General features: G+C 40.2%; 1 protein-coding gene across 3 annotated transcripts in view; it reads right to left on the bottom strand.

Annotated features, from left to right (window-relative positions):
- The window catches only part of MAPK10 (mitogen-activated protein kinase 10), a 561,938-nt gene that overhangs the window by 119,432 nt on the left and 419,187 nt on the right, over nt 1-23,319 (bottom strand). For all 3 annotated transcript variants that reach the window (XM_078677508.1, XM_078677509.1, XM_078677510.1), the window contains exon 9: nt 19,768-19,892. In XM_078677508.1, the coding sequence (XP_078533634.1) occupies nt 19,768-19,892 (125 nt within the window). The remainder of the gene's footprint in view (nt 1-19,767; nt 19,893-23,319) is intronic.

The raw sequence follows: 23,319 nt of genomic DNA, 5'->3' as shown, positions 1-23,319 counted from the left end.
GCACAGCCCCACTCCCTAAGCCAACTTAGGTCCCGGAGACCCCATCTCTAGGGGTCGAAATGTAAAGAAATGGGAGTGGTCCACATTCCCCCCTCTATAAGCCATAAAAAGGCACTGGGGACTCCATCACCAGGGACGTGACTTAAATTAAATGGGGGAGGGCCTTGTCTCCCCCCGAGCCTTTATTAGCCCAGAGGACCCGATCCCCAGGGCCGGATCACTTATTGAGTCCTGGGGAGCCACACCTGGGACACAGACATTTCCCCTCCTGCACTAGCGTATGCAGGGAAACATGTGCATGCTCCCGCTGGCTGGAGCTTTCTAAAGTCACCTTCCAAACAGAACCAAACAGGTACGTCTTCTCCCAGCAGACAGGAGATTTAAAAATGCCCCCACCGGCTAGGAGCAGAGGGAGGATGGAAAATGCAGGTGACCCTCCAGGCGAGATAAATGTTGCCCCCCACAGCATGGACCAACGGAGCGCCCACCGTGTTGGATGGTGGGTGCCCCAGGTGGGTACCAACCTGTTAGAAATAGAGGCCCCCTGACCTTGCGGCCTGAGATGAATTGGGGAGGGGGCATGTGGCACTGCTTCTGTTTTTAATAAGATGGGGGCCAGGGGGCCTATGAAGAGTCGGGAGGGGGCCACACGGTCCCCTCCCTTTTAAAACAGATGTGGCCCGGGGAATGGGTGCCATGAAACTCCGTCCCCTTTTTTATTGTATTTGGCATCGGGGATGGGCTCCCCATGCCCTACTAAAGCTCAGGAAGGAGGACTGCACACCCTCTTCCTCTTTGATTTTAACCCTGTGGGATGGGGCTCCCTTAGCCCAAGAAGGCTTAGGGAAGGGGGTCAGGGTCCCCCTCCCCTTTTCTATTGTATGTGGCCCAGAGGGGATGAGGTCCCTTGGGCCAAATAATGCTTGATGAGGGAAGCCAAGTAGCCCCACTCCCAATTTTTATTGTATTTGGCCCCGGGGATGGGGTCCCTGTGTCTTACTAAGGCTTGGGGAAGGGGGCTGCATGCCCCCTCACCTTAGATTTTTGCCCCAGAAGATGCGGTTCCCGGGGCCTAAAAAGGATCAGAGAGATTGGCTGCACAGCCCATCTCCTTTTTTATTGGCTTCAGCCCATCCCCCTCCCCTTTTTTATTGGCTTTAGCCCCAGGAGATATGGTGATTGGGGCCTAAGAAGGCTTGGGTAGGAAGGCGCAGACATCCTCCCCTTTTTTATTGTATTCGGTCATGAGGGATGGGGTACCCGTGGCTTATTACGGCTCGGGAGGGGTGCTTAACATCCCCCACCCCTTAGATTTTTACCCCAGGATGGGGATTAGGAAGCAAAACAAAGGGTACTTATGTAGGACGTTTATTAACAGAGATGGGACTACACATCACATAAGGATATTCGAAATATTAATTTTATATTTCTTTTTGTTTTCACTCGGATGTAATGCTGTTCCAAAAGGGGAAGTGGAATTTGCATTCCCAGGCTCTGTGCAGGTAACTTCGAGTAAAGAATGCGTACCGCATGATATTCAGCTCAGGCTGCAAAAATCTAGCGTACTACCCAGAATATTTGCTGCACTACGCCGCCAGATTCATAAATCTAAAAGACAGGATGGCTTATACAGCCCCTGCATGCTCTGCGTTATACAACATGCAAGATACAAAATGCAAAGCCCAAGAATTACCGACCCACAATGGAAAGCAAGTTTCACCGATTGTACAGGACATCAGGTACTGTGCGAGAATGTTACATAAACCAAATATGCCTGTTTTTTTTTAATTAGTAATAATTTCCACACTTAGGGGGTCATTAGGATGGCAGGCGGACTTTGTCTACCCGCCATCCTCCTGTGGAATGGGACCTCCGCCATAGGTGCGGGGGTCCCGTTGCAGAGATTAGGATGCGCCCGCCACACTGGCGGGTGCATCCTGCATTCCTGAAATTGCGGCGGGCAGTGCACTCAGCACCGCCCGCCACAATGCCAGGAAGGCATGTCATGCACTTCCATGCACAACATGACAGGCACCGCGCGGTGCCTGCCATGTTGTGCATGGAACTGCAGGGGGGTACCACAGGCATGTGCACCCCCACCCCCCGGAGTACCTGGGGGGCCGCAACGGGCCCCCGCAGGCAGACTCCGCATGCCTTTCTGTAGGCATGTCCCAGCACACATTATAATATGGTTGGCGTGTCTAACAGACACCGCCACCATATTGAACCCTTTTCCGCCCGGTCGACTTATCGACCGGGCGGAAAACCGTCAGATAGTCTTTCCATCCGCCGTGGACACCCCAGCCATTGAAATATGGCGGGGGTCTTTGTTGCGAGGATGGCGGACGGATTGCCCACACTGGTCCGGCGGTGACTACCGCCGGCCCGGCGGAGGCGATCCACCCTCCATCCTAATGGGGCCCTTACTGTTGAAATGTGAAAAACATCTGATTTTGCCAGTGCTTATTTCTACAGCAAGCACATTTCTAGTCTTGCCGGTTGGTACTTCTGGGAGGGTTTCATATAAAATTCAGTGTTTTACGGTGGAAAAGGTACATGCGTTGTAGCTGTATATTTTTCACATTTGGGACCACAAATCTATTCAAAAGTATTGTGGTTGCATGATTCTCTGTTTACACGTTCAAGAAACTGCAGTTTTGTTTATGTTTTTGCTCACTTCTTCAGCAAGGTGGAATCCAGACTAGATTACTTTATTTGAGCCAACAGACAAATAAGGATATTCCTATTTCTCTGCTGACTCAGTTGAAGATGTCTCTTCTTCATAGCTTTGGAATGGATTTATTGCTGGAGTGGTAAACCCCCTCCCATTTTTGCTTGGGATTTTTAGGTCGAAGCATATCAGACAGCACAGATGTCTGGGTTGCTTAGGACTTCTTGGGGCCATTCTGAAAGCTTACTTTGGAATGGATTCCGCCTATTGCTTACCATTGGCTTTGTGTTTTGTAACTCACAATTGCTTTATATTTACTAGATTAATTTGTTTTATTTAGGCTGTCCAGCTTGAGTTAATCCCTCCCGTGGAGCATTGCCTGCTTACTATAGTCGTCCACAAGTACACGCTTTCTGCAAACTGGCCTATACATTTTGTTCTTTTCACATTTGCTGTGCAGTCAAAGACAGAGGTCGAATGTTAGGTTCTGTCTTTCAGGGACCTTGGTGTTTACTTTTATTCGTCTGACTGCAAAGTGAGAGGATTTATGTGACAACCTTGCTGGGTATAGAAATGTAAAAAGAATGTAGGAAGTTCTTTTTTTCTAGTACACAATAAAATTTAAATGCAGGTAAATGAACTGTACAAATATTTCAGAATATTTCAGGATTAAGAAAGCACAAATAAAGTAATTTTTTTGTAATTCTGAAGTGTGGTGGAAACAAATTAATACATAAAATCAAAACAAATCAATACTCTAGGTGATACTGATTTCTACACATTATCATTTGTGTGCTGTATAGTTTTATCAGTTAAACTTTGTCTGTGCAACTGTAATGGTAGTTTCAACTGAAAATATGTTTGCTGTAATGACAGTGCACTACCATACCATGCATACACCACTCTACGCCACTCCACTCCACTCCACTCTACTTCAATTCATGCTACACCACTCCACAACACTCTACCCCAAACTCTGTCTTTGAATGCACAGCAAATGTGACTAGACTAAACCAAAATGTTTATTGCTCATTCACTTCTGACGTGCAGCACAGTTATTATGTGGGTGCTTCAGCTCACCCCTCACACTCCTACTTCCAGTTCCTATGGCATGGGCAGCGAAGACAGGGATTGCAGTCTGCTGTCCCTTTCAGGCCTGCATTTCTAGTTTTGTAGTCATTTATAAAGGGTCACAAAAGGTATACTGCTTGTATAAGCATAACTTACAACACATACCTACTCACTCCTAACATTTACCTGCAGCATAGTTGATTATTATCAGACAGTTTTTATTTAATTTTTTTAGGTTTTGTGATGAATTGGGTAGTCTGGTATTGTGCTGCATGGCTAAACACTTATAAGTTCCCAAAGACGAGACCTATTGGCTATGCAAATGCTTTTGTTTTGTTTTTTTGTCAAATGCTGTCCGTCAAATATGATATCCTCACCCCACCAACCAAACCCTTCATCCCTTTTTCTGGCAGTACACTACACTGAGAGCCTGATTCACAAAAGAAAAATTACACATTTTTGGGAAAGTTTACTATTTTTGGGGAATTCACAAACAATGAGATTAATTTTACTAATAGTAATTTTACGACTGCAGAAACGCTGAACTCCTGGCGAAGACTCCACACTTAAAAAGAGAGACCTCATCTGTCTTGAGTTCTCCACCCCAACTCCGAATCTTCCCAGTAGCAAAATAACTATTAGTAACATTAAACTTGAAGTTTGTGAATACCCCAAAAATATATATATATCAGACATACACAAACGTATAAGTTTACCTTTGTGAATCAGGCCTCAGTGTCTATTCATGCTCATTACTTCCCTGACGTCTGAACATAATCAATATTCTGTATATGCCACATTTTTGCTGTACCAAGGACAATATGCCTTATTTGGTATTTGTTTATCATATTTATGATTAAACTATTCTAAACTTAACTCGACCTTAGCCCTCGTTTTTGGAAAAACATTGAGTCTTTGCACCAGAGCCCACTGGCTTTTATGTTTGGCATCTCAAATATGAGATTTCACAGCAAAAGAACAATTTTTATACATCAATGATTTTATTTTACTGGCAGATGTTAATATCTGTTCTTTAAAATGTTTACTAATATTTTTCAGAGCTTCCTACGGTTCTGGTTTAACCTAAAGGAGTCTTGGTGTACGTAGTATTGCTTACACCACACTGGTGTCTGCCGGCCTTTAAATTTAACCTGTCTAAGGAGGTTCATTGCAAATGTGTTATGTCTACACCTTTAGTTCCTTCTGACAAATTTAGTACAATTATGTTCTTTCTTCCAAAATGTTCTAATCTCTCCAACGTTTCTGAGATTGTTCTATCTTGGACTTTTAGGGTAGTAATCACCTGTATTATTGTCCCAGTTCACCCGTACCTTTTTGCCTGGTGCCTTCTAAGTTTCTTGTCCCGGTGGACAAAACGTCTCCTTGATTACTAAGACCAATAGTAATGTAGCCAGATGGTTGTGTCTACAGCTGTACGTCTGGCACAGGGTTCATGTGGTAAAAATGGTGGTGACGCTGCGTTATAACTATGTTTTCTGTACGTTACTCTCCTAGTCTTTCGGAACAACCAGCATATAATGAACTGCCAAACCAGATCCTTTGTCTGGGCAGACAGTTGACCCTGCCTTTAAAGTATGAAATTGCAGGCAGCTGTATCATCTGGTGGCCTCTGGTCTGCCTAATGTGGAAATATACAATCTGGTGCACCATCTTTCCTAGCTGGTGTACCTTCTCCGGCCTTCTTTCCCCGCTACTCCAGTCCAAGATAGAGAATTAATCTCTCTAACCATTATATTGACTGACACATTCATTACATTACTTCATGGAGAGCGATTGGGAATCCTTTTTATTATCACATAACAAAGGCCAGGCAGCGGCAGATTCAAGTTCAACTACTAAAACATCCTTCCTAACTATTATTAGATGCCGGGTAAAGAGCAGATGCCACACATATACCGCCCTGCTAGAGATGTCGGCAACTGGTTTGCAACCTACTGCACTTCTTGTGATCCTGTCCAGCTCTTTCATTGTATTTGAAGGTAAATTTGGCAAACAGTCCACTGTTTGACTCCTGCACAGCAGATCAACCTCTCCTGTATGCTATAATTATTGTCCTTGCTACTAATTATTCCATCTGTCATCAATCAACTCGGTTTCGTTTATATGTACACCCAGCTTGCTGTCTTGTTTATTGTACCCCTCCAAACTAACTTACTTGATACACTTGTTATACCCCTCTTTTATCTTGATTACTAATAATGGATGGTCCACGCCTCGTTCTGCTCCCTTCTCTCGCCTTCACGATCAGTCCTCTGTTTCCCTTTTTCTTAAAGACATATTCTATTGCTGTGTTTGTTTTACTTTGGAACATTATCTGGTGACATGTTTTAGGGTTTGTGTTTCCTTGCTGCTTTGTTGTTTTAAGTTTTTCAGTTCAAATATCCTGTATTTTCTATGAAAATTTGAATAATTATTTTTTATAAATATTCAATTAGAAAACCAGCTGTGAATGTATGGAATGCCTGGTTTGGCAGAAAAGAAGCAAATGCTGTACTCACTTGCATTAAGGGACAATTAGAATTGTATACCACAACCTCATGGCACCACCATGCTTCCACTACCGAACAAACTATGTCGAAAAAGTATGTGCAATGTTGTACTGTGGTTTTTCAACCAGTTCTCTTTGCTTTTATTGAATTCCTAGACTTCTAAATGAACTTGTATGTACTCCTGTACACTCTGTTTGACCCATGGATGAACTGACATTCTGTGATTCAGGTGCTATCCAAAACAATATTTATCTAAGAAACATACTAAGCTGATTCTGTTATAGTGGGAAAATCTGTATCAATGCTTGTATTTTTTGCCATGAGGAAATGTTCAATGACAAAAGTACATTTTCATATTTAACACTACCTAGTTCGAGTCCAGCTCTGGTATTTAAACAATTGTAGATGTTTTTCATTTTGCTCCTTGCAAGTGTTTTGTAAAATACATCACTTTTTCAGCTTTTCAATTACTCATTGGTGATATTTGGTAAAATCCTTTACTGTTCAAAAAGGTGGATAAGACCAAATGAGCCATTGGACAAAAATCCAATAAAAGAACATCTGGCCTATTTTTATGCTTTCATCATAATGGGTCCTATACACAAAAGCTACTTTAGTGTACGTAAAATAGTACTACTTTACATACTCCAAACTGCATATTCACAAACCTTCTGAATGAGATTTCCATCCCTGCCTCTCTTATCTTTTCCATATGCAGGTTTCTGCTCCAGTGTACCATTTATAAGTAAATGTGGCAGGGACAAGGGGGTGTGGTTGAAAAATGGGTTGCAATTATCACAAAATGGGTGTGGTTAAGGGAATCTGAAGGAGCATTTATCGAGGGACATGCTAATACAAAACACAGCCACATAAGAGTAAGAAAATGGCAGTTCACAAAATAGGCATTTAAATTTACTACATTAGTATTACTGACAAACCGGACTCAAATGAACTTCAGACCAGCCTTGGAGTAAAACAAGCACCACACTGCAAGTTCTGCAACACCTTCCCGTAGAAATTAATAGAGGTAGGCAATACCACTAACAAGAGAAACAATGTGTTACTGTTTACATCTTAAATGAATAGCAGTTACGGAAGTGTGTTTTAATGTGTATTCATTTTAAAACAAATCATCTGTCTTTGAAAATTTTAAATTAATGTTCTTAAAATTCCCTACAACTTTGTATAGGGAGGCCTCCGCCATCTCCACAAATAGGCAAAAAGCTACTAATAGTAACTTTTTGATCAGAAAATCAGCGATAGGAGTCTCCATCTCCTCATTTGAGATACATCCTTATTCTGAAGTATAGGGAATACGTTAAAAAAAGTTTACTGAAAAACAAAAAGAAAAAAATATTTTATAATAAATATTAGTATAAATTAATTTTATATATTTATTTTAGATGTAGAACAGAATAAAACAATGCTACAGCACTAATACATTAATTTTGAAAGACATTTTTTATTAAGGCAAACATAATAAATGACATTAAAATAGTTGCTTTTAAGTTTACATTAAAAACTAAATTCTAACTTAAAGAAAAAAATATTAATAATTACACAAAAAGTGAGTTATAAAATTCATTAAAATTAAGTATATTTTCATTTAAATTATTGTTATATTAATTTGTTCACCCAAAATAGGCCATTAAAATGATGGATTATTTAAACTAAACATACTATTTTTAAACATTTTTAACATTAAATTATATTTTGTTATTTTTTTAACTTTTTAATTCACTTTAACTTGACAATATTTACTATGATATTCCATTTTTAATGTCTTACCTCCGTTATTTTCTATGAGAGGTTTTGCAGTACATTAGTACACATTAGCCACACATGGCTAACCATCAGGTTAGCCATGTGTGGGCTGGACTGTTTTGATGTTTTTGTTAATAGTAACCTACTCTTAGATTTTGTGAATAAGAAAAAAATACTTAAGTTACTCAAAAGTGTAAATTACTCAAAAGTATGTTAGCTTGGTGAACCAGGCACATTATCTTTAGTTTTTAAACAAGGAAAAGCAATGGTTAATTGAATGTTGATATTAATGCATTCATGGTGTATGCCAACTCAGCAGCATGACCAAAAACAGCCAAACACTACATATGTGTTTGTGTATATGTATATCTACGCACACATATATACATATATGTAAAATGCATATATTTCTGTATATAATAAAATTGCAATGAAATTCACAGTTATAGTATAGATTGCATAATGCACACCATAACTTAAAAGACAAAGGCCTTTCTCAGTACACCCCTTCGCAGAAAGCTATTGGTAAAAAAAATATGGCAAGGGTATGAGTTATGTTCTGCATTATTTACTGGATATCATATCATTTGTTTGTAGTTTTTGTGTTTGCAGAACTATAATCAACAATTTAAATATGTTCCTCTGTGAATTGTGTTTTAATGCGGCATCATTTTCTCTAGCCATACACACAGTCTGCAAGATGGCTGTTTCTTAAAACAAAACGGTGGCCTCGTGATTATGATTTTCTTCATAATTGTTTTTTTACTGTGCCAAAGTGGTTATTTAATACGTTTGTTGTTCCCATTTACCATGATTGAGTGACCCATAGCAATCCCCAGGGGTTTATCACCTCTCAAAGTACCTCAAATATTTTCCATGGCGCCAAATTGATGATTTTTGTCCAGAATAATGATTTTTAAGATGGTATAACAAATGTTTTGATCGCTTTCATCAGCCAATGATTGGTTCTAGTTAGCTCAGTAAACTATTAATTTCATTTTTTTTTTTTATTTTTTTTTTATTATTGCAAGATAAGACATATACCATAATAGTTCAAATATACAAATTCAATAATACTGTATTGACATAGGGTTAGCTTTGATTTACATTTTAAGATAAAAAACAAGGGTAAGAAGTAGGAAAGAAGGACGGGGTATAAAGACAATTTAGTGCTTGTTAAGCGGTTAAAAAAGAAAGAATTTTAAATAATAGAAGAAAAACACATAATATACTTTAGCAAACAATCCCCATTTCTTATACTTCAAAGAATTGTTTCCAGATCCTTTCTTTTCTAACAAGGGCTTTTAAGCCTCTATGTTTAGCTAGTGTGAGTTCCATAGTTCTAACTTCGCTAACCAAAGCAAGCCACTCAACTACGTTTGGAGGTTCCTTAGAAATCCATGTCCTGGCTATAGCTAATCTTGCGCAAGCAAACAGAATAGTAATAAGATCCTTATTGAAACAATTAGTTTCTTGAATGTCAAGTAAGACCAAATGTGCCGATAATTCCGGTATTATTATCTGATTGATTTTTAAGAGATCTGTTATTCCATTCCAATATATAGAAAATGCAGGACAGGAAAATAGCATATGTTCAATTCCAGCAGCATATAGGTTACATTTTGTACATTTAGATTTGTCTGATGTAGAATTCCCCTGCGTCCATGTAGATATTCTTTGTGGTGTATAATAGAGCTCTGTAATTGTCCTATATAATTGCAATCTAAGATTAGAGGAGTGTACTATATCATTTAGGTGTGTTAAGGCATTTCCAATCTGTGTTGAGTTTATATCCAGATTTAGTCTTCGAGGCCATTTTGCAGCAATTTTGGTAGTATTTTCGCATTTGTCCTTAATTAAATGTTGGTATCCCAATTTTATTAATGATTTGATTTTATCAGAGTAGATACACTCCAAGATATCCGACTGTGTAACGTCCGTTATTTTCATTTTGTTATGAAAGAAGTCTCTCAGTTGTCTATATTTAAAGTGCATATCATTCGTTAAACCGTTTGTTATTTTCAGGTTTTCAAAGTCTAACAAACCATTAGTTCCATACAGATCTCCTAGTGTGTTTATTTCGTGTCTAACCCAGCGATTTCCTGTCCCATCCGAAAAAATACTCGGGAGACCTGGGTTATTCCATAATCTAAGTTCGGCATTGTAAAATGAACTTTTGCTAATATGCAGAATTTTGTCCCAAATTTTTATGATGTGTTTTGCAGTCTTAAATTTGACCCGCTTAAAATAGTTTGGGTCATGTACGCGAAGTAGAAATTGATTACAATCAGAGCCTAACATATATTGGTGATAAAATAGAGATGGCTCAATTTTTAATAAACTCCTTATTCGAAAAAAGAAAGTGGCTAAAAAATAAAGATTAAAGTCCGGAAAAGCAAGTCCCCCTTTAGATATTGGCAATGTCAGAAATTTTATAGCCCTTCGTGCTTTTTTGTACCCCCAAATAAAGCTGCTACATATACCATCTAATTTTTTAAAGAAGAGTTTATTCGGTTGCAACGGTATAGCTCTAAACAAATAAAGTAGTTTAGGTAGTATTTTCATCTTTATCAAGTTAAGTCGTCCTAAAAGACTATGAGGGATTTTGTACCATTTTTTAAGACTTATGATGGTTTCCTTTAAAAATGCTTCATAATTCATTTCCAAAATTTTTCCCAATTTGGCGGCTAGTTTAATACCTAAATAAACAGCCTCTCGGCAGGTATCATAAATATGTGCATCAGGGGTATAATTGACTATAATTTGAGTTTTGCTCACATTCAGTTTGTACCCGGAAATTTTACCATAATTTTGTGCTTCGTTGATGATCTCTGGCATAGCTTTATTGATATCTGTTGTGTATATTGCAATATCGTCAGCAAAAGCAGTTAGTTTAAGAACTTTGCCCCCATGGTTGACTGGAATAATATTGACTTGATCATTTAGTGCATTTAAAAAAGGTTCTAAAGAAAGAGCAAAAAGTAATGGCGAAAGGGGACACCCTTGTCTTGTACCTCTTCCTATCTTAAAGTTGGCTGAATTTTTACCTCCGTAGCTTATCATAGCCAGTGGTTCATCGTATAGTGATCTTACCCAATCTAAGTATGACCCAGATATTCCCATTTTCTTTAATACTTCCCACAAATATTCCCACCCCACTCGGTCAAATGCCTTTTCCGCATCTAACATAATCATACCGAGCGGGGTGTGGGTAGTTTCTGCTACATCGAAAGCTGTAATTGATGTATTTACATGTGCAGTGGTGTCTCTACCCATTACAAAGCCATGCTGTTGAAAGTTAACAATATCTGGCATGATAAGGGCTAAACGATTGGCAAGAATTTTAGCAAAGATTTTTACATCTGAATTGAGTAAAGAAATCGGGCGGTATGATCCACACTCTTTTTCAGGTTTTCCCTTTTTCAAAAAAAAAATTATTTTAGCAATTTTCCATGATGTTGGTGCTTGTTTGGATATAAGAATTGAATTTATCACTTTTTCCAATAGCGGTAGCAGTTCTTGGGCGCAGAGTTTATATATTTCCAAAGGCAGACAATCTTCTCCAACCGCCTTCCCTAAAGGTAGATTATCGATTGCTCGTTTTATTTCAGCTGATGTTATTTCTGAATTTAATTGTTGGAGTACTTCTATATTTAGCGCCCGATACGACATTAAGTGTTTGTTAAGATATTGTATAATTGCTATTTTGGGTGGTATAGTTTCTGGTGTATAAAGTTTTGGGTAAAATTTAGCAAATTGATTCAATATTTGATCAGCTCGTTCATAGGTATTTAAGTCTGCTCCTATTATTTCCTTAATTTTAGTTTTGGCTTTTCTATCTGCAGTTTTAAAAGCTAGTATTTTACCAATGCGGTCGCCACCTTCATATTGATCAAGTTTATACTTGTGTAATTTTGAGCTATATCTTTCTCTCAGAATTTTTTTAAGTGCTGCTTGTAATTCAGCCAACTTTAATCTGATCTTCTCTATGTTGTTTTTTGAGTGTCGTGTTGCATCGGCGAGTTGTAATTCCATATCTAGTATATTAGAGGTCAATTTTTTGTTGTCTTTACGGTTCTCAGCGTTTAACCTGAGTATGTATTGTTGAGCAAACCCCCTAATGCTACATTTACATGTATCCCATACAATGTTTATACTAGCCGAGTTGATATTTATTGAGATAAACTCTTGTATATGTTTTTTTAGTAGTGTAGTAAATCTTGTATCAACGAGTAAGTGTCTTGGGAGTGTGAAATTTCGTGGTTCTTTTTTTTGGTCTTTTATTGTAAGCTCGATTAACAGGGGATTATGGTCAGAAGTGATTTTAGGACAAATTTCAATTTCACAATTGTCTATTGTTTGGTCAGAGGCCCATATCATATCTATTCTAGAGCAGGATCTATGTGGTGCAGAGTAGTGGGTAAAGCCTGCCAATATAGGATGTTTTGACCGCCATACATCTCTCACATTGTTTAATCTTGCTAATTCTAGGATTGCTGCTCTAACTTTGTGCATTCTTTTATAGTTACTTTGCCCAGTGGAGTCTACTTTATAATCAATGACACAGTTGAAATCCCCAGCAATAATAATTTCTCCCTCCCATTCTAATAGTTCTAAACTCAGCTCTTCGAAGACTTTGGGATCGTCAATATTTGGTCCATATACTACACATAATACAAATTTAATATTGTCACCTTGCATCTGTGCAATTGCCCACCTGCCCCGAGCATCCGCGGCAGATTTGATTGTATCAAATCGAGCTCCTCTTTGTTTTAAAATAGCTACCCCCCTAATGGTCTCATTTAGAGTGGAACATACAACCAATTGGTATCCCAGCTGTGATAATAGCTTTCGATCTTGATATTTAATGTGAGTTTCTGAAACCAAAACTATATTGGGGTTATACATTTTAATCTCTTCTTGTACTAAGTTCCTTTTGTTTTTACTATTTAGGCCATCTACATTCCAACATAGTATTCTTAATTTTAACATTTTACTAGCGTAGTGTTTCTCCTGTATATATAATTCCCCTCTGTCATTACCTTTTTTATGTTAGTTACATATTTTCTAATGAACTTTAACAAAAAGTCGAATCTTGCAATCAGTTTTTTCCACATTCCCCCCCCCCATCCCCGCCACCCTTTGACACCCCCTACCTTACAAGAACCCCGCCCCCTCCCTTGCCTCCTCCCGTCCCTTAGGGGGGAGCACCCCTCTATCTTTTGCTGCCGCTGTAAGGGCAGCGTAGTGAAGGTGCCTACATGAGAGACTGCTCCTGCCACATCTTATATATATCTATATTTAATCGCACCTAGAAAGTGAAAATGAAATGAGCCCACTTTCAGAAAGAGTTAGTGGTAGTGAACTGGAATTTTGTCGTAGAGAAAAAAAAGAGATTAACCATCGTCTAATTAGGTATTAGATCAGTATAGTGGACTCAAAAGGGAAAAAAAAAAAAAGAAAAAGCTAAATAGTATCATTAGTGTTTGAGCTCCAGTTTTTTCAACTCAGTTGTTTTCTTTTTCTTTTTGTTTTTCTTTTTCATTTTCCAAAGAGAATTTTTCCAGAGATTGTTCTGCCGCTGATAGATCAGTAAAGAAAACCACTTGTCCATTGCGTATAACCTTGAGACGAGCAGGCTCTTGGAGATATACCATACATCCTAGGTTCTTAAAAGCGTCTATCATCTTTTGGAGCTCCCAACGTCTGTCCATTGTGCCTTTACTTAGATCAGATTTCACAAAAAAAGTAAAGTTATCAACAGTTACAGGATTATTAGGCCTGGCCTTAAATGAGACGGCTTGCCTCAAAAGGAAGTTCCCAAAGTATATCAAGAATGGTCTAGGAAATTTACTATTTTTGTTTTTTTGAATCAAAGGCAGTTTGTGTACTCTCTGTAGCTGGGAATCCCAGTCCCAATCAGCGAGATCAGTGAAGGCTCTTTGAAATAGTTTCACCATGAACGCTCTCGGGTCGGCCCCCTCCATTCCTTCTGGTATGCCAAATATTCTGAGGTTTTGCCTTCGTGCCCGATTTTCCAAATCCTCTACTTTAGCTTCTAATTTGGAAACTCTTGATGTGTTTTGTTTAACTGTTGAGTTAGTCTTATTAACATCTTCTTCCACTTCTACAATTCGTTGTTTTATGTCCTCTATATCCTTTGTCACTCCTCCCAATCCTTGACAGATATCTCTCATACTTTCTTGTAGCTTAGTATTATCTTCTCTTAACTGCAAATATTGCTGTTGAATCACCGCTCTTTGCTCTAAAAGAGTCTGCATGATTGATTCCATTGATATATTTGTTGTGTTTGAGGAATTAGAGGAGTCCTGTAATGTCGTTGGTTGATGTTCTTGTGAAGGTGAGGGTGTGGGACCTACCGATGCTTTTAGAAACGGGGCACCCACGTTTATTTTATTTGTCACCTCATGCCTAATTACCAATGCGCAAGTATTCAAATTTAAATCATCTGTCGCCATATGTACTAGTTCAAGTTCAAGATCTTCTCCTGGGTTATCAGCAGAGTTCCCGGCTAGCAGTGTTTGAGTTTTTCTCAGACTTGATATTATACTTGCCGAATCTTCACTTAGCCGATCAGAGTTATGGGCTATTATTTCAAGATCGTGGTCTACACACTCATTATCCTCTACGTTGTAAATAGAAGTAATAGAGGGAGTGGGAGTAGGAGTAGTTATTGGGGAGACCCCTTCTCTGAGCCCGCTATTCACTTCCGTGCTGATTGTGGCTGAGTGCATTGTTATCTCTTGATTTATAGATGATGCACCTTTACTAGAGTCTATTATAGAATCTGTGAGATTAATTGTATTACCCCCCTGAGTGTTGTGCACGTCATCAGGGCTGGCACCAGAGAGTCTTAAAGCCATATTCTTGACGCCACCCTTTGCCTCGATCCATCTTCTCAGAGGGCTATCATCGATTAGGCGACTTTTCCTGTTTCCTGGCAGCTCTTTATTAGCTGCCTTAAGTATCAAATTTTTTTGCTTAGTTTTAACCTTCATTTTAGTTTTCCTTGATCCAGTTGTTTTGTTAGACAAAGTTTTGGGTGTTTCATCAATCTCTTCTTCCTCTGTTAGTTCCTCGTATTCTAAATTAGAATCTTCATCTGATAATCCCGTAGATTCTTGAAGTGGGCCGTCTCCAACTTTTTTCTCCTTCATTTTGCTTTTGTCAGTATGTAATTTGGTGTTTGTGTTAAGTTCAACAATATCCGCCTTTTGTTTTGGTACCAAGACTTGCATTTTCCCTGTTTCATCCGTTTTCTCGACAACCCTTTTACTTTCTCGCAGTGTGGAATCCCTAGTTTCCATCTGAATTTCCAGAACTAGTTTACTTGTATCTGTATCTGTATCTACAATGACGCTAGGAAGCTTATCCGAGCCTTTGCTTCCACTTTTCATCTCAGCTTTGCCCACTACTTCTCTCTCCATAGTTTTTTCCACCAAGATTACATTCTTAAGAGATACAACAGCATTCACATTAGAATCTTCTTCTTTGTTGTTCGTTTTCCCTTTTGATTTTGCCTCTGCTGTTAACTCAGGTCCAGGTTTGGGTTCGATACACACTCCCCCCTTATTGGCTTGAGCACATTTCGTATCAAAACCCAGATTTGCAGCACTTGTGTCATTAGTCTTCGTTTTATTTGTTTTGTTTTTCCCACTATTAGTATTGTTAGTGTCTATATTTAATTTTGTAGCGTGCTCCAGTTGGACTTCATTATTAGTGCCTGACGCCATTGCTACCGCTACCACTGCTGCCGCTGCCGCCATCGTACCTGTGCTCCCTTGTCTCCCTGTCTGACAAGTCTTCCGGCTCCGTGTAGACCTCGTCTGCCTCGAGGACATCAGCACTTTCGTCGCCTCCGTCTCCTCTAGTCGCCAACACCTCGGCGTCCTCAAAGTCTGTGTAATTGGGCGTAGGGTCAGGTGAGCGCCCAGCTGCGATGGAAACGCCCAACCGACCACCCCCGTTGGCGTGTGAGTGAGACTGGCCGCCGCGTATCTCCAGGAGCGGAGCAGGCTCCCGCTACAATGTAGAAGAAGGACCCGTATCATCGATTCTGTTGGAACCGGCAGTCGAGCAAAAAAAACAAGCAGACAGGGTAGCGGCTCTAAACCGAAGACCAGAAACCCAAAAGCCGATTCCGCAATCCGAGTCTACAAGCTGCAAACTTTTACGGTGATTTTTCGATCTTTATCGAAATTTAGTGTCTGCTGCCATTTGCCGTGCGGATCAGCGCGTCCTCTGTGTTTATTCTTTCCGTTCTTTCCGTTCTTTTCTTTTCTATAGCGGCTTGCCAAATCAGCCGATTTAGGTGTAAGGTATATGTTTCATTAGGTTAAACAGTCCTTTGGCAGAGCAGCTCCATGCAGCAGCCTCCACTTGGCGGTATCAGCCCGCCATCTTGACTCCTCCCCTCCATAAACTATTAATTTCAAATGTTACGTTTCAACTGACATGTTCACCTAACTATGACGTAAATATATGTATGTATGTATATATATATATATATATACATTTACCTTATATTGCTTGATTGTTTGTCATTTTGTTATTATGCAAATTATATGTCAGGACCATGTAGGATATGGGCTTCAGGCGACAATGTTTTGTGAGCCCATTCAGGGCTTGATTGCTTAACAAATCAGTTAATACATATTTGAAAAATGGAATGGAATACTCATTGTGCACATAGAATGATCGTGTTCCATTATCCTCTCTAAGATGGACGCCACATTCAGTGCTGACATTAACTGTTTGCAAATCTGTTCTTTTTGTCGACAACAGGAAGCAGTAATTGACGTGTATTTAAACTTTATGGAATGTTTGTTACGCTGACATTGACGAAGGCCGTCATGGCCGATACACGTCTTTCAGCCAAAGGGACTAGAATAAAGTAGTTTTGGTACATTACGAACTCAAGTGTACGCCACACTTTGTTGTTACAGAACGTCTTGGAGAAAAAAAAAATATATATATATATATTTATATATATATGTAGAGACAGATAGAATATATAACTGATGACAATATAAGTTCATATTTCATGTTACCCATTATGTATTTTTCTGTTACATATTCATATTGTGGAAGTTGGCATGAAAAGGATGTTGTTTAAAAGTCAACATTGGACTATACTGTTAGCTTGTTCATAGTAAAAAAAGACCAATACATAATGTGCTGAAGGCACTTGCGCATAGCTTGTCAAATATCTGCCCAACTGGAGAGCAATGGTCTTCTCTATAACTCCCAGTAAGGCTTCAGAGATCGAAGGTAGACACAAACCATCATATTAAATATAGGAGAAGAGCTCCTACATAGCCCTGAAGAAGGCCATACTGGCTCAACAATCATACTTGGTCTCTTGTCTGCTGTTGAGGCCATTGACTGCCTGATGTCTGGTCAGGAAGAATCAGTGGATCTATGCTGGCACCTCCTGCATAATTGTACTCTTTAAGTGAAATAGGGTTCTTTCCTATACAGATCTGCCAACAACAGCTATGATGATTCCCATGGCTCTGCTTTGATGCACATTCTATTCAATGCTTATACTTCTTTTCAGCCTGTCATCCTGGAAACCTGCAAAATGGTATATCATTTATATGTGGATAATACAGTTCTGGCTAAAGCTGCAAGAGGACTCTTGCAAACTCCCCAATGCATCGAATTGTCTCCTCCATGCCCATTGGTGGGAGAAAAAGGATTGGCTTTGCCATAACATGATGAAACGGCAATGAAGCTCCACGTATCGGTGAAACCCGTCCCTCTATCTTTGCCCATGAACCTGGAAACCCTTCAACCCCAGTAGATGAGTTTTATAGTCTAGGAGTGATTTTCAATGGGAATCTTTCCTTCATCCAGCATATCAGTGCAATATCCACATTTTGGCATTCTAGCATCTACAGCATTTGAAAAAGGCCCCATTGCAGTTGCATTGCTACAAGGGAATCTTCACCACCTGTTGGTATGGCATGACGTGACTACTGCAATATCCTTTCCACCAGCCTCCCCCTCACTTCCCTCTTGGAACTCCAGTGTACCAAATTATGGAGCCTGCCTGCTATTTGGTCTGAATTGGCAGAACCACATCTCTCTTTCTCTTAGCCCCATCCTCTGGCACCTAGTTAAGGAAAGAGCACCCTTTAAATCTCTGACTCCCAGTAAAGGAAAAAACATCTAGAGATATTGGAGGTTTGACGCTTGATCTTTCCAACCAGAACTCCTCCCTCAGGAACTCCCTACCTCATCATTTGAGACTAGAAAGTGACCACATGTAATAGAAAAATTCTCAAAAATCCATCATTTTTTACTCTAGCTTTTTAGATTGTTTCCCAAGACCCACAATACCCTGCATCAGCTGTAATGTTTGTCCTCAAACAAGAAGCCCTATTCAGCCTGCATGCTATGGATCTCAGACTCCGTAACTCAAGGGGCCATACCTTATATTGGCTCACCAAACGGCCAGATCAAGCCAGTGCTGCGTTACAGGTCCGGACATGCCTTCAGACATACAAACAATGGTGTGCACAGACTACAACACATAAAAAAATTGTGTGAAAGCAAGGAAAGTACCTCACGGACGTAACACCCGAGGGGGTTCCCGGTCTATAAATGATCGGTCTACCCACTTCTCATCATCGGTTACTTTCCTTGCTAGGAGGATGAAAAGGAATGTGCCAGAAACGAGTGCACAAAACAGAAAAGAGAAATGAGAAAGGGAGTGTATAATTACACTACCTAGTAGGATAGAGAAAGTGTTCAGAAAAGGATTAACTGTTTTGTGCACTCGTTTCTGGCACATTCCTTTTCATCCTCCATGAGATCCATAGCATGCAGGCTGAATAGGGCTTCTTGTTTGAGACTCGTTGAGTGGGGGACTGCCCTACATAGCCTCCTCTTCCCCTGGTATCCCTTTTGACTGAGTAATGTTTGTCCTCGCCAGATGCCTTAGATTGTCTCATCTCTGCCCCAGGGCTATTGGAATCTTACTCTATCAAATCTTTAACACCTCCTCTGAAACATATTTGAGAGCAGATTTTCTCCTGTACTCGTTTTTTGCTGCAGTATCACAGATTGGTGGCCGCACCCAGCTTTATTCTGCCATGGGTTTTTCTGCATCAATATGGACATACAGCACTTGCCAGACAGTTTAATATGTGCTGCATAATATGTAGAATTAAAAAATTATATATTTCTAGCTCATATGGTTCAAAAGTACCTGGAAATGAGCACCACATGAGGTCCTGGTTGTAATAAAGGTTAACCGGCCAGTTATAATTGCTATACTCGGTTGTTAAACTAGTGCCAATGATGTGAGACCTGTCCCAAATACTAACAATGAACGTAAAAAAATAACAAAATAGTGCAATTTTGCTGCCACAGAATGTGCTGCAATACGGGGCAACATTTAGTCAACACCGCTTCATAATTTGGTCCTGCTTTGCCAGATATTTAAATTAGCCTTAACTATATTACATCAAAGAGTAGATTAAGGACCTGATATAGAGTTCAGAATAGGTTAAGATTCTGATTTATAAATTGGCAAATGGGTACTCTGTCACAAATACGACAGATATCCGTTGACTTTATTAAAAATGCCATAGGATATAATGACCTTGTAATAAGGATCCATTATATTTGTGATGGATTAACCCTATATCAGGCCCTTAAATGTAATTCATTTTGCTACTGCATTGCATAGGGTCAAAAACAAGTGAAAAGTCATTGGCTTACCGATTCCACTTCTGCAGGGTCATACCAGACATTAATGTATGGGTGCTGCAAGGCTTCATCCACGGATATCCGCTTTGCTGGATCAATCACTAGCATCTTTGATAAAAGATCCCGGGCTTGGCTGGCTAAAGCAATGAAACGACAAAAACAAGCAACGCACAGGTTAAGTTGTTAATTTGTAGGAAAACAGAATCACATATTATAGAATGCTGAGCACTGTACCTTTAAAGTCGAGTTTATCCCTGGTAATGAAAGCATATTTCAGAGTATACATCACTGATATTTCTAAATTACACTCCTTATTTTGAACTAATTACATTTTACATACATCCCCCACCTCCATGAACAGATCTCATAAAATATGTAGACCGTCATATCTAAAATGCAAACTTATACATTTACCACATGCAAAAGTAGACAAAATGTTCAGCACATCGTTTTCGCTTTGGTATTTTTTAATGCAGGCATTTTTTATTTTAAGAATAGTACCTATTATTTGGGACGAGGTAGCTTAAAATGTTCGTTTATTTTCTCTATGCAGTCCTTGGGTTTGTTGTTTATCTCTTTTTGGGATGCAAAAACAGTGATCTGATGTATAAAATTAGGGTGTTTCCATATGGACTCTGGAGGGTGGCCTGCCAGGCCATCTGGTCGGTAGAGGCTCTGGTCTCTTCCCTCCAGCAGGGGGTACCTGCCTGTCTATTGGAGATCGATGTCATGCTTGTCACTGTCATCACAGTTCATTCATTGCAAAGTACGTCATTATGCTTTTTGGCCTGATTGACATTTTATTTTATTCTTTAAAAGCTACCCCTCAAGGTAGGAATTTGTTTCTGAAAAGTAAAATAACAATGATCTTGACCGGGGCCGGCCCTAAATTGGATTGAGCCCTGAGCGGAAAGAAAATGTGGTGTTTGTTGTGGCAGTTGGATTGTTGCGGTGTGACGGTGGGAGGAAGATGGGAGGAGGGCAGGGGGTTGATGGGGTGCTAACAATTAGCTGAGGTACATTAAGGGCTGATTACAAAGTCTTTAACAGGACCCGATTGAGACTGACCCTAAAACCCTATTTACTTAAAAAGTAGACAGGGTTTAGCATGAGAAAATAGAACCCATTTCAAATAGGCGCTATGAAGGAGAAATGCTTTCAATTCTTCTTACTTTTCCGACTTTGTATATGTGCTGCACTGTACAGCACACTTACAAAGTGAGAAAAGGTTTAAAGTTAGTCTGATTATAGTATTTGGTACTGGAATGCTATCCTTCCAGTACAAAACCTATGCTAGACTCGCGCAGACTCCCTTTGGTGCAAAGGTGTATGCGCAGCGCACAGCAGCTAATTTCAGCGCTAAGTAGATTTCCATATTTCTGTAAATATGGCCTCTCCTGCTCTCTTCTTCTCGCGCAATGCAGCACAGCTTTTTGCTCTGCTGCACTGCATTGCGTGAGATGTTAGTAAATCTGCCGTGAAGTGGGATGGACGAGCTGCTGTTTGCATGACATTAAGCCATGCAGCTTCCTGCTATGCCCCACGGAATATTGGTGCCCCGGGCCCCGATCTTGATATACAGAGCGTTTTCATAAAAGTTTGCACAATTACTCATATTGCTCGAAATGTTGTTGCACAACTCATGAAAAAGAAGTAATTCAAGATGGCCGTCTGTTTCAGCAGCAAACTTCTTTTGGGAAGAAACCAAAAGGATTTTTTTTTCATAGTAATGAACTACATTTTAAAGTGCTACAGCTGTCTCTGAAGAGCTGTTCCGGCGCTATGACAAGAAGGCCATGGTATGTGCAGAAGAGATGGGTGTTCAGCATTTCTTTTTTTAAAGGCCTTCTGTAGGGATTTCCTAAGTGAAAGTGGAAGGGTGTTCCAATGTCTAGCTGCTAGCACAGAAAAGGAACTGTAGCCTCTTCTGACTTTGCAGGCTTTTGGAACACAGAAAGAAAGTAGGCTGAATGCAGATTGCTGTTGAGAGTGTATTGCATCATCCTCTCTCTCAGGTACACAAGGCTTGTCTGATAGAAGACTCTGTGGATAATAACTAAAGCCTTAAAATGTATCATTTTAGTCATAGGTAGCCAATGTGATTCTTCAAGTACAGGAAATGGCATGTCTAGCTAGAATTTTCATAGTAAGTTTAGTTTTCGAGTTCTGGACTATCTGTAATCTGCGCATCATAAAAGCCAGGGGCCCAGGTAAAGGGTGTTGGCATAGAAGAGTCTGGAGGTCATTTAGGCATGCCGGATGGTCCATCACGTAGCAACCGGTACCAAAGGAAGGATCTTCTTCTGGGACTTAAGCAGGAAAAAGCAAGTCAAAGAGACCGATGAAATTTGTAGATGAAAGGTAAAAGTGTCAAATGAACCCCTAGATTTCTCGCTGAGGAGGTCAACATGGGGGCTGATCCAGTTGCACAGGCCCCCAACTGCAGGATCGAGATAATCCTTGTTTCCAAAAAGCCGAACCTCTGCCTTGTCAGAATTAAGGGATCGATTAGGATGGCGGACGGACAAAGTCCGTCCGCCATCCTGTCTGGGGCAGGGACCGTCCGCCACAAGGGCGGAGGTACCGTGCCCCGAATTAGGATGCACCCGCCACAGTGGCGTGTGCATCCCGCATTTTTAACATTGCGGCCGTCGCAATGTCAAAAATGCATGTTGTGCGTTTCACAGCACAACATGACAGGCACCGCGCGGTGCCCGCCATGTTGTTCTGTAAAACGCCGGGGGGTACCATAGGTACCCCCCATGTGCACCCCCCACCTCCCCTTCATCCTGGGGGCCCGCAACTGGCCCCCAAAGCAAAGCCCGTATGCCTTTCCGTGGCGGTATTACCGCCACGGAATGGCATCTGCATTCGGCCATCGTAATATGGCTGGCAGTGTCTGGAAGACACCGCGAGCCATAAGAATCCTTTTCCGCCCCGGCCGCAAGGCAACCGGGGCAGAAAAGCGGTGGACGGTGTTTCTGTCCGCCGCGGTCCCCCCGCCATTGTAATATGGCGGGGGAGGAAATTGGTGGCGGACGGGCACAGATGGCGGACGGATCGCCACCGCCTGCATGGCGGTGGCGATCCGTCCGCCATCCTAATCGGCCCCGAAGTTTGGTTTGAGACAACTGGTATTCATCCATTTAGCCAAGACATCTAAGCATTCATTAAATGAATGTGCCATGTCGTTGTTAAATTGTTGAAAGTGAAGTAAAAGCTGCGTGTCGTCAGCATATGACATCACCTTGAGGCCCCACGACTCCACAATCTTGGCCATTGATATAAATTATGATTAATTTTGTATAGTAACCTACTTTAAAAAAAAGAATACACACATATATGTGTGAATACATATATTTAATAAATAATTATCTAAAAATAAAAATACTATACATAGAGGGGTATGGCAACTGAAGGGAGCGCTGGCGTTGGATGGGGATCGGTAAAATTGTGTCTAGGGTCGGCACGGAAAAAGAACAATAACAAATAAATGGTTCGCTTTTATTTTAGGTCAGGCATTTATTTGGGAATAAAAATGACTACATATTTTTAATTAAGTTT

Source organism: Lissotriton helveticus, chromosome 2_1 (genome assembly GCF_964261635.1).
Source record: "Lissotriton helveticus chromosome 2_1, aLisHel1.1, whole genome shotgun sequence".
NCBI lineage: Eukaryota > Metazoa > Chordata > Amphibia > Caudata > Salamandridae > Lissotriton > Lissotriton helveticus.
The sequence above is the reverse complement of the archived record's forward strand: the minus strand, read 5'-3'. Positions and strand labels throughout refer to the sequence as shown.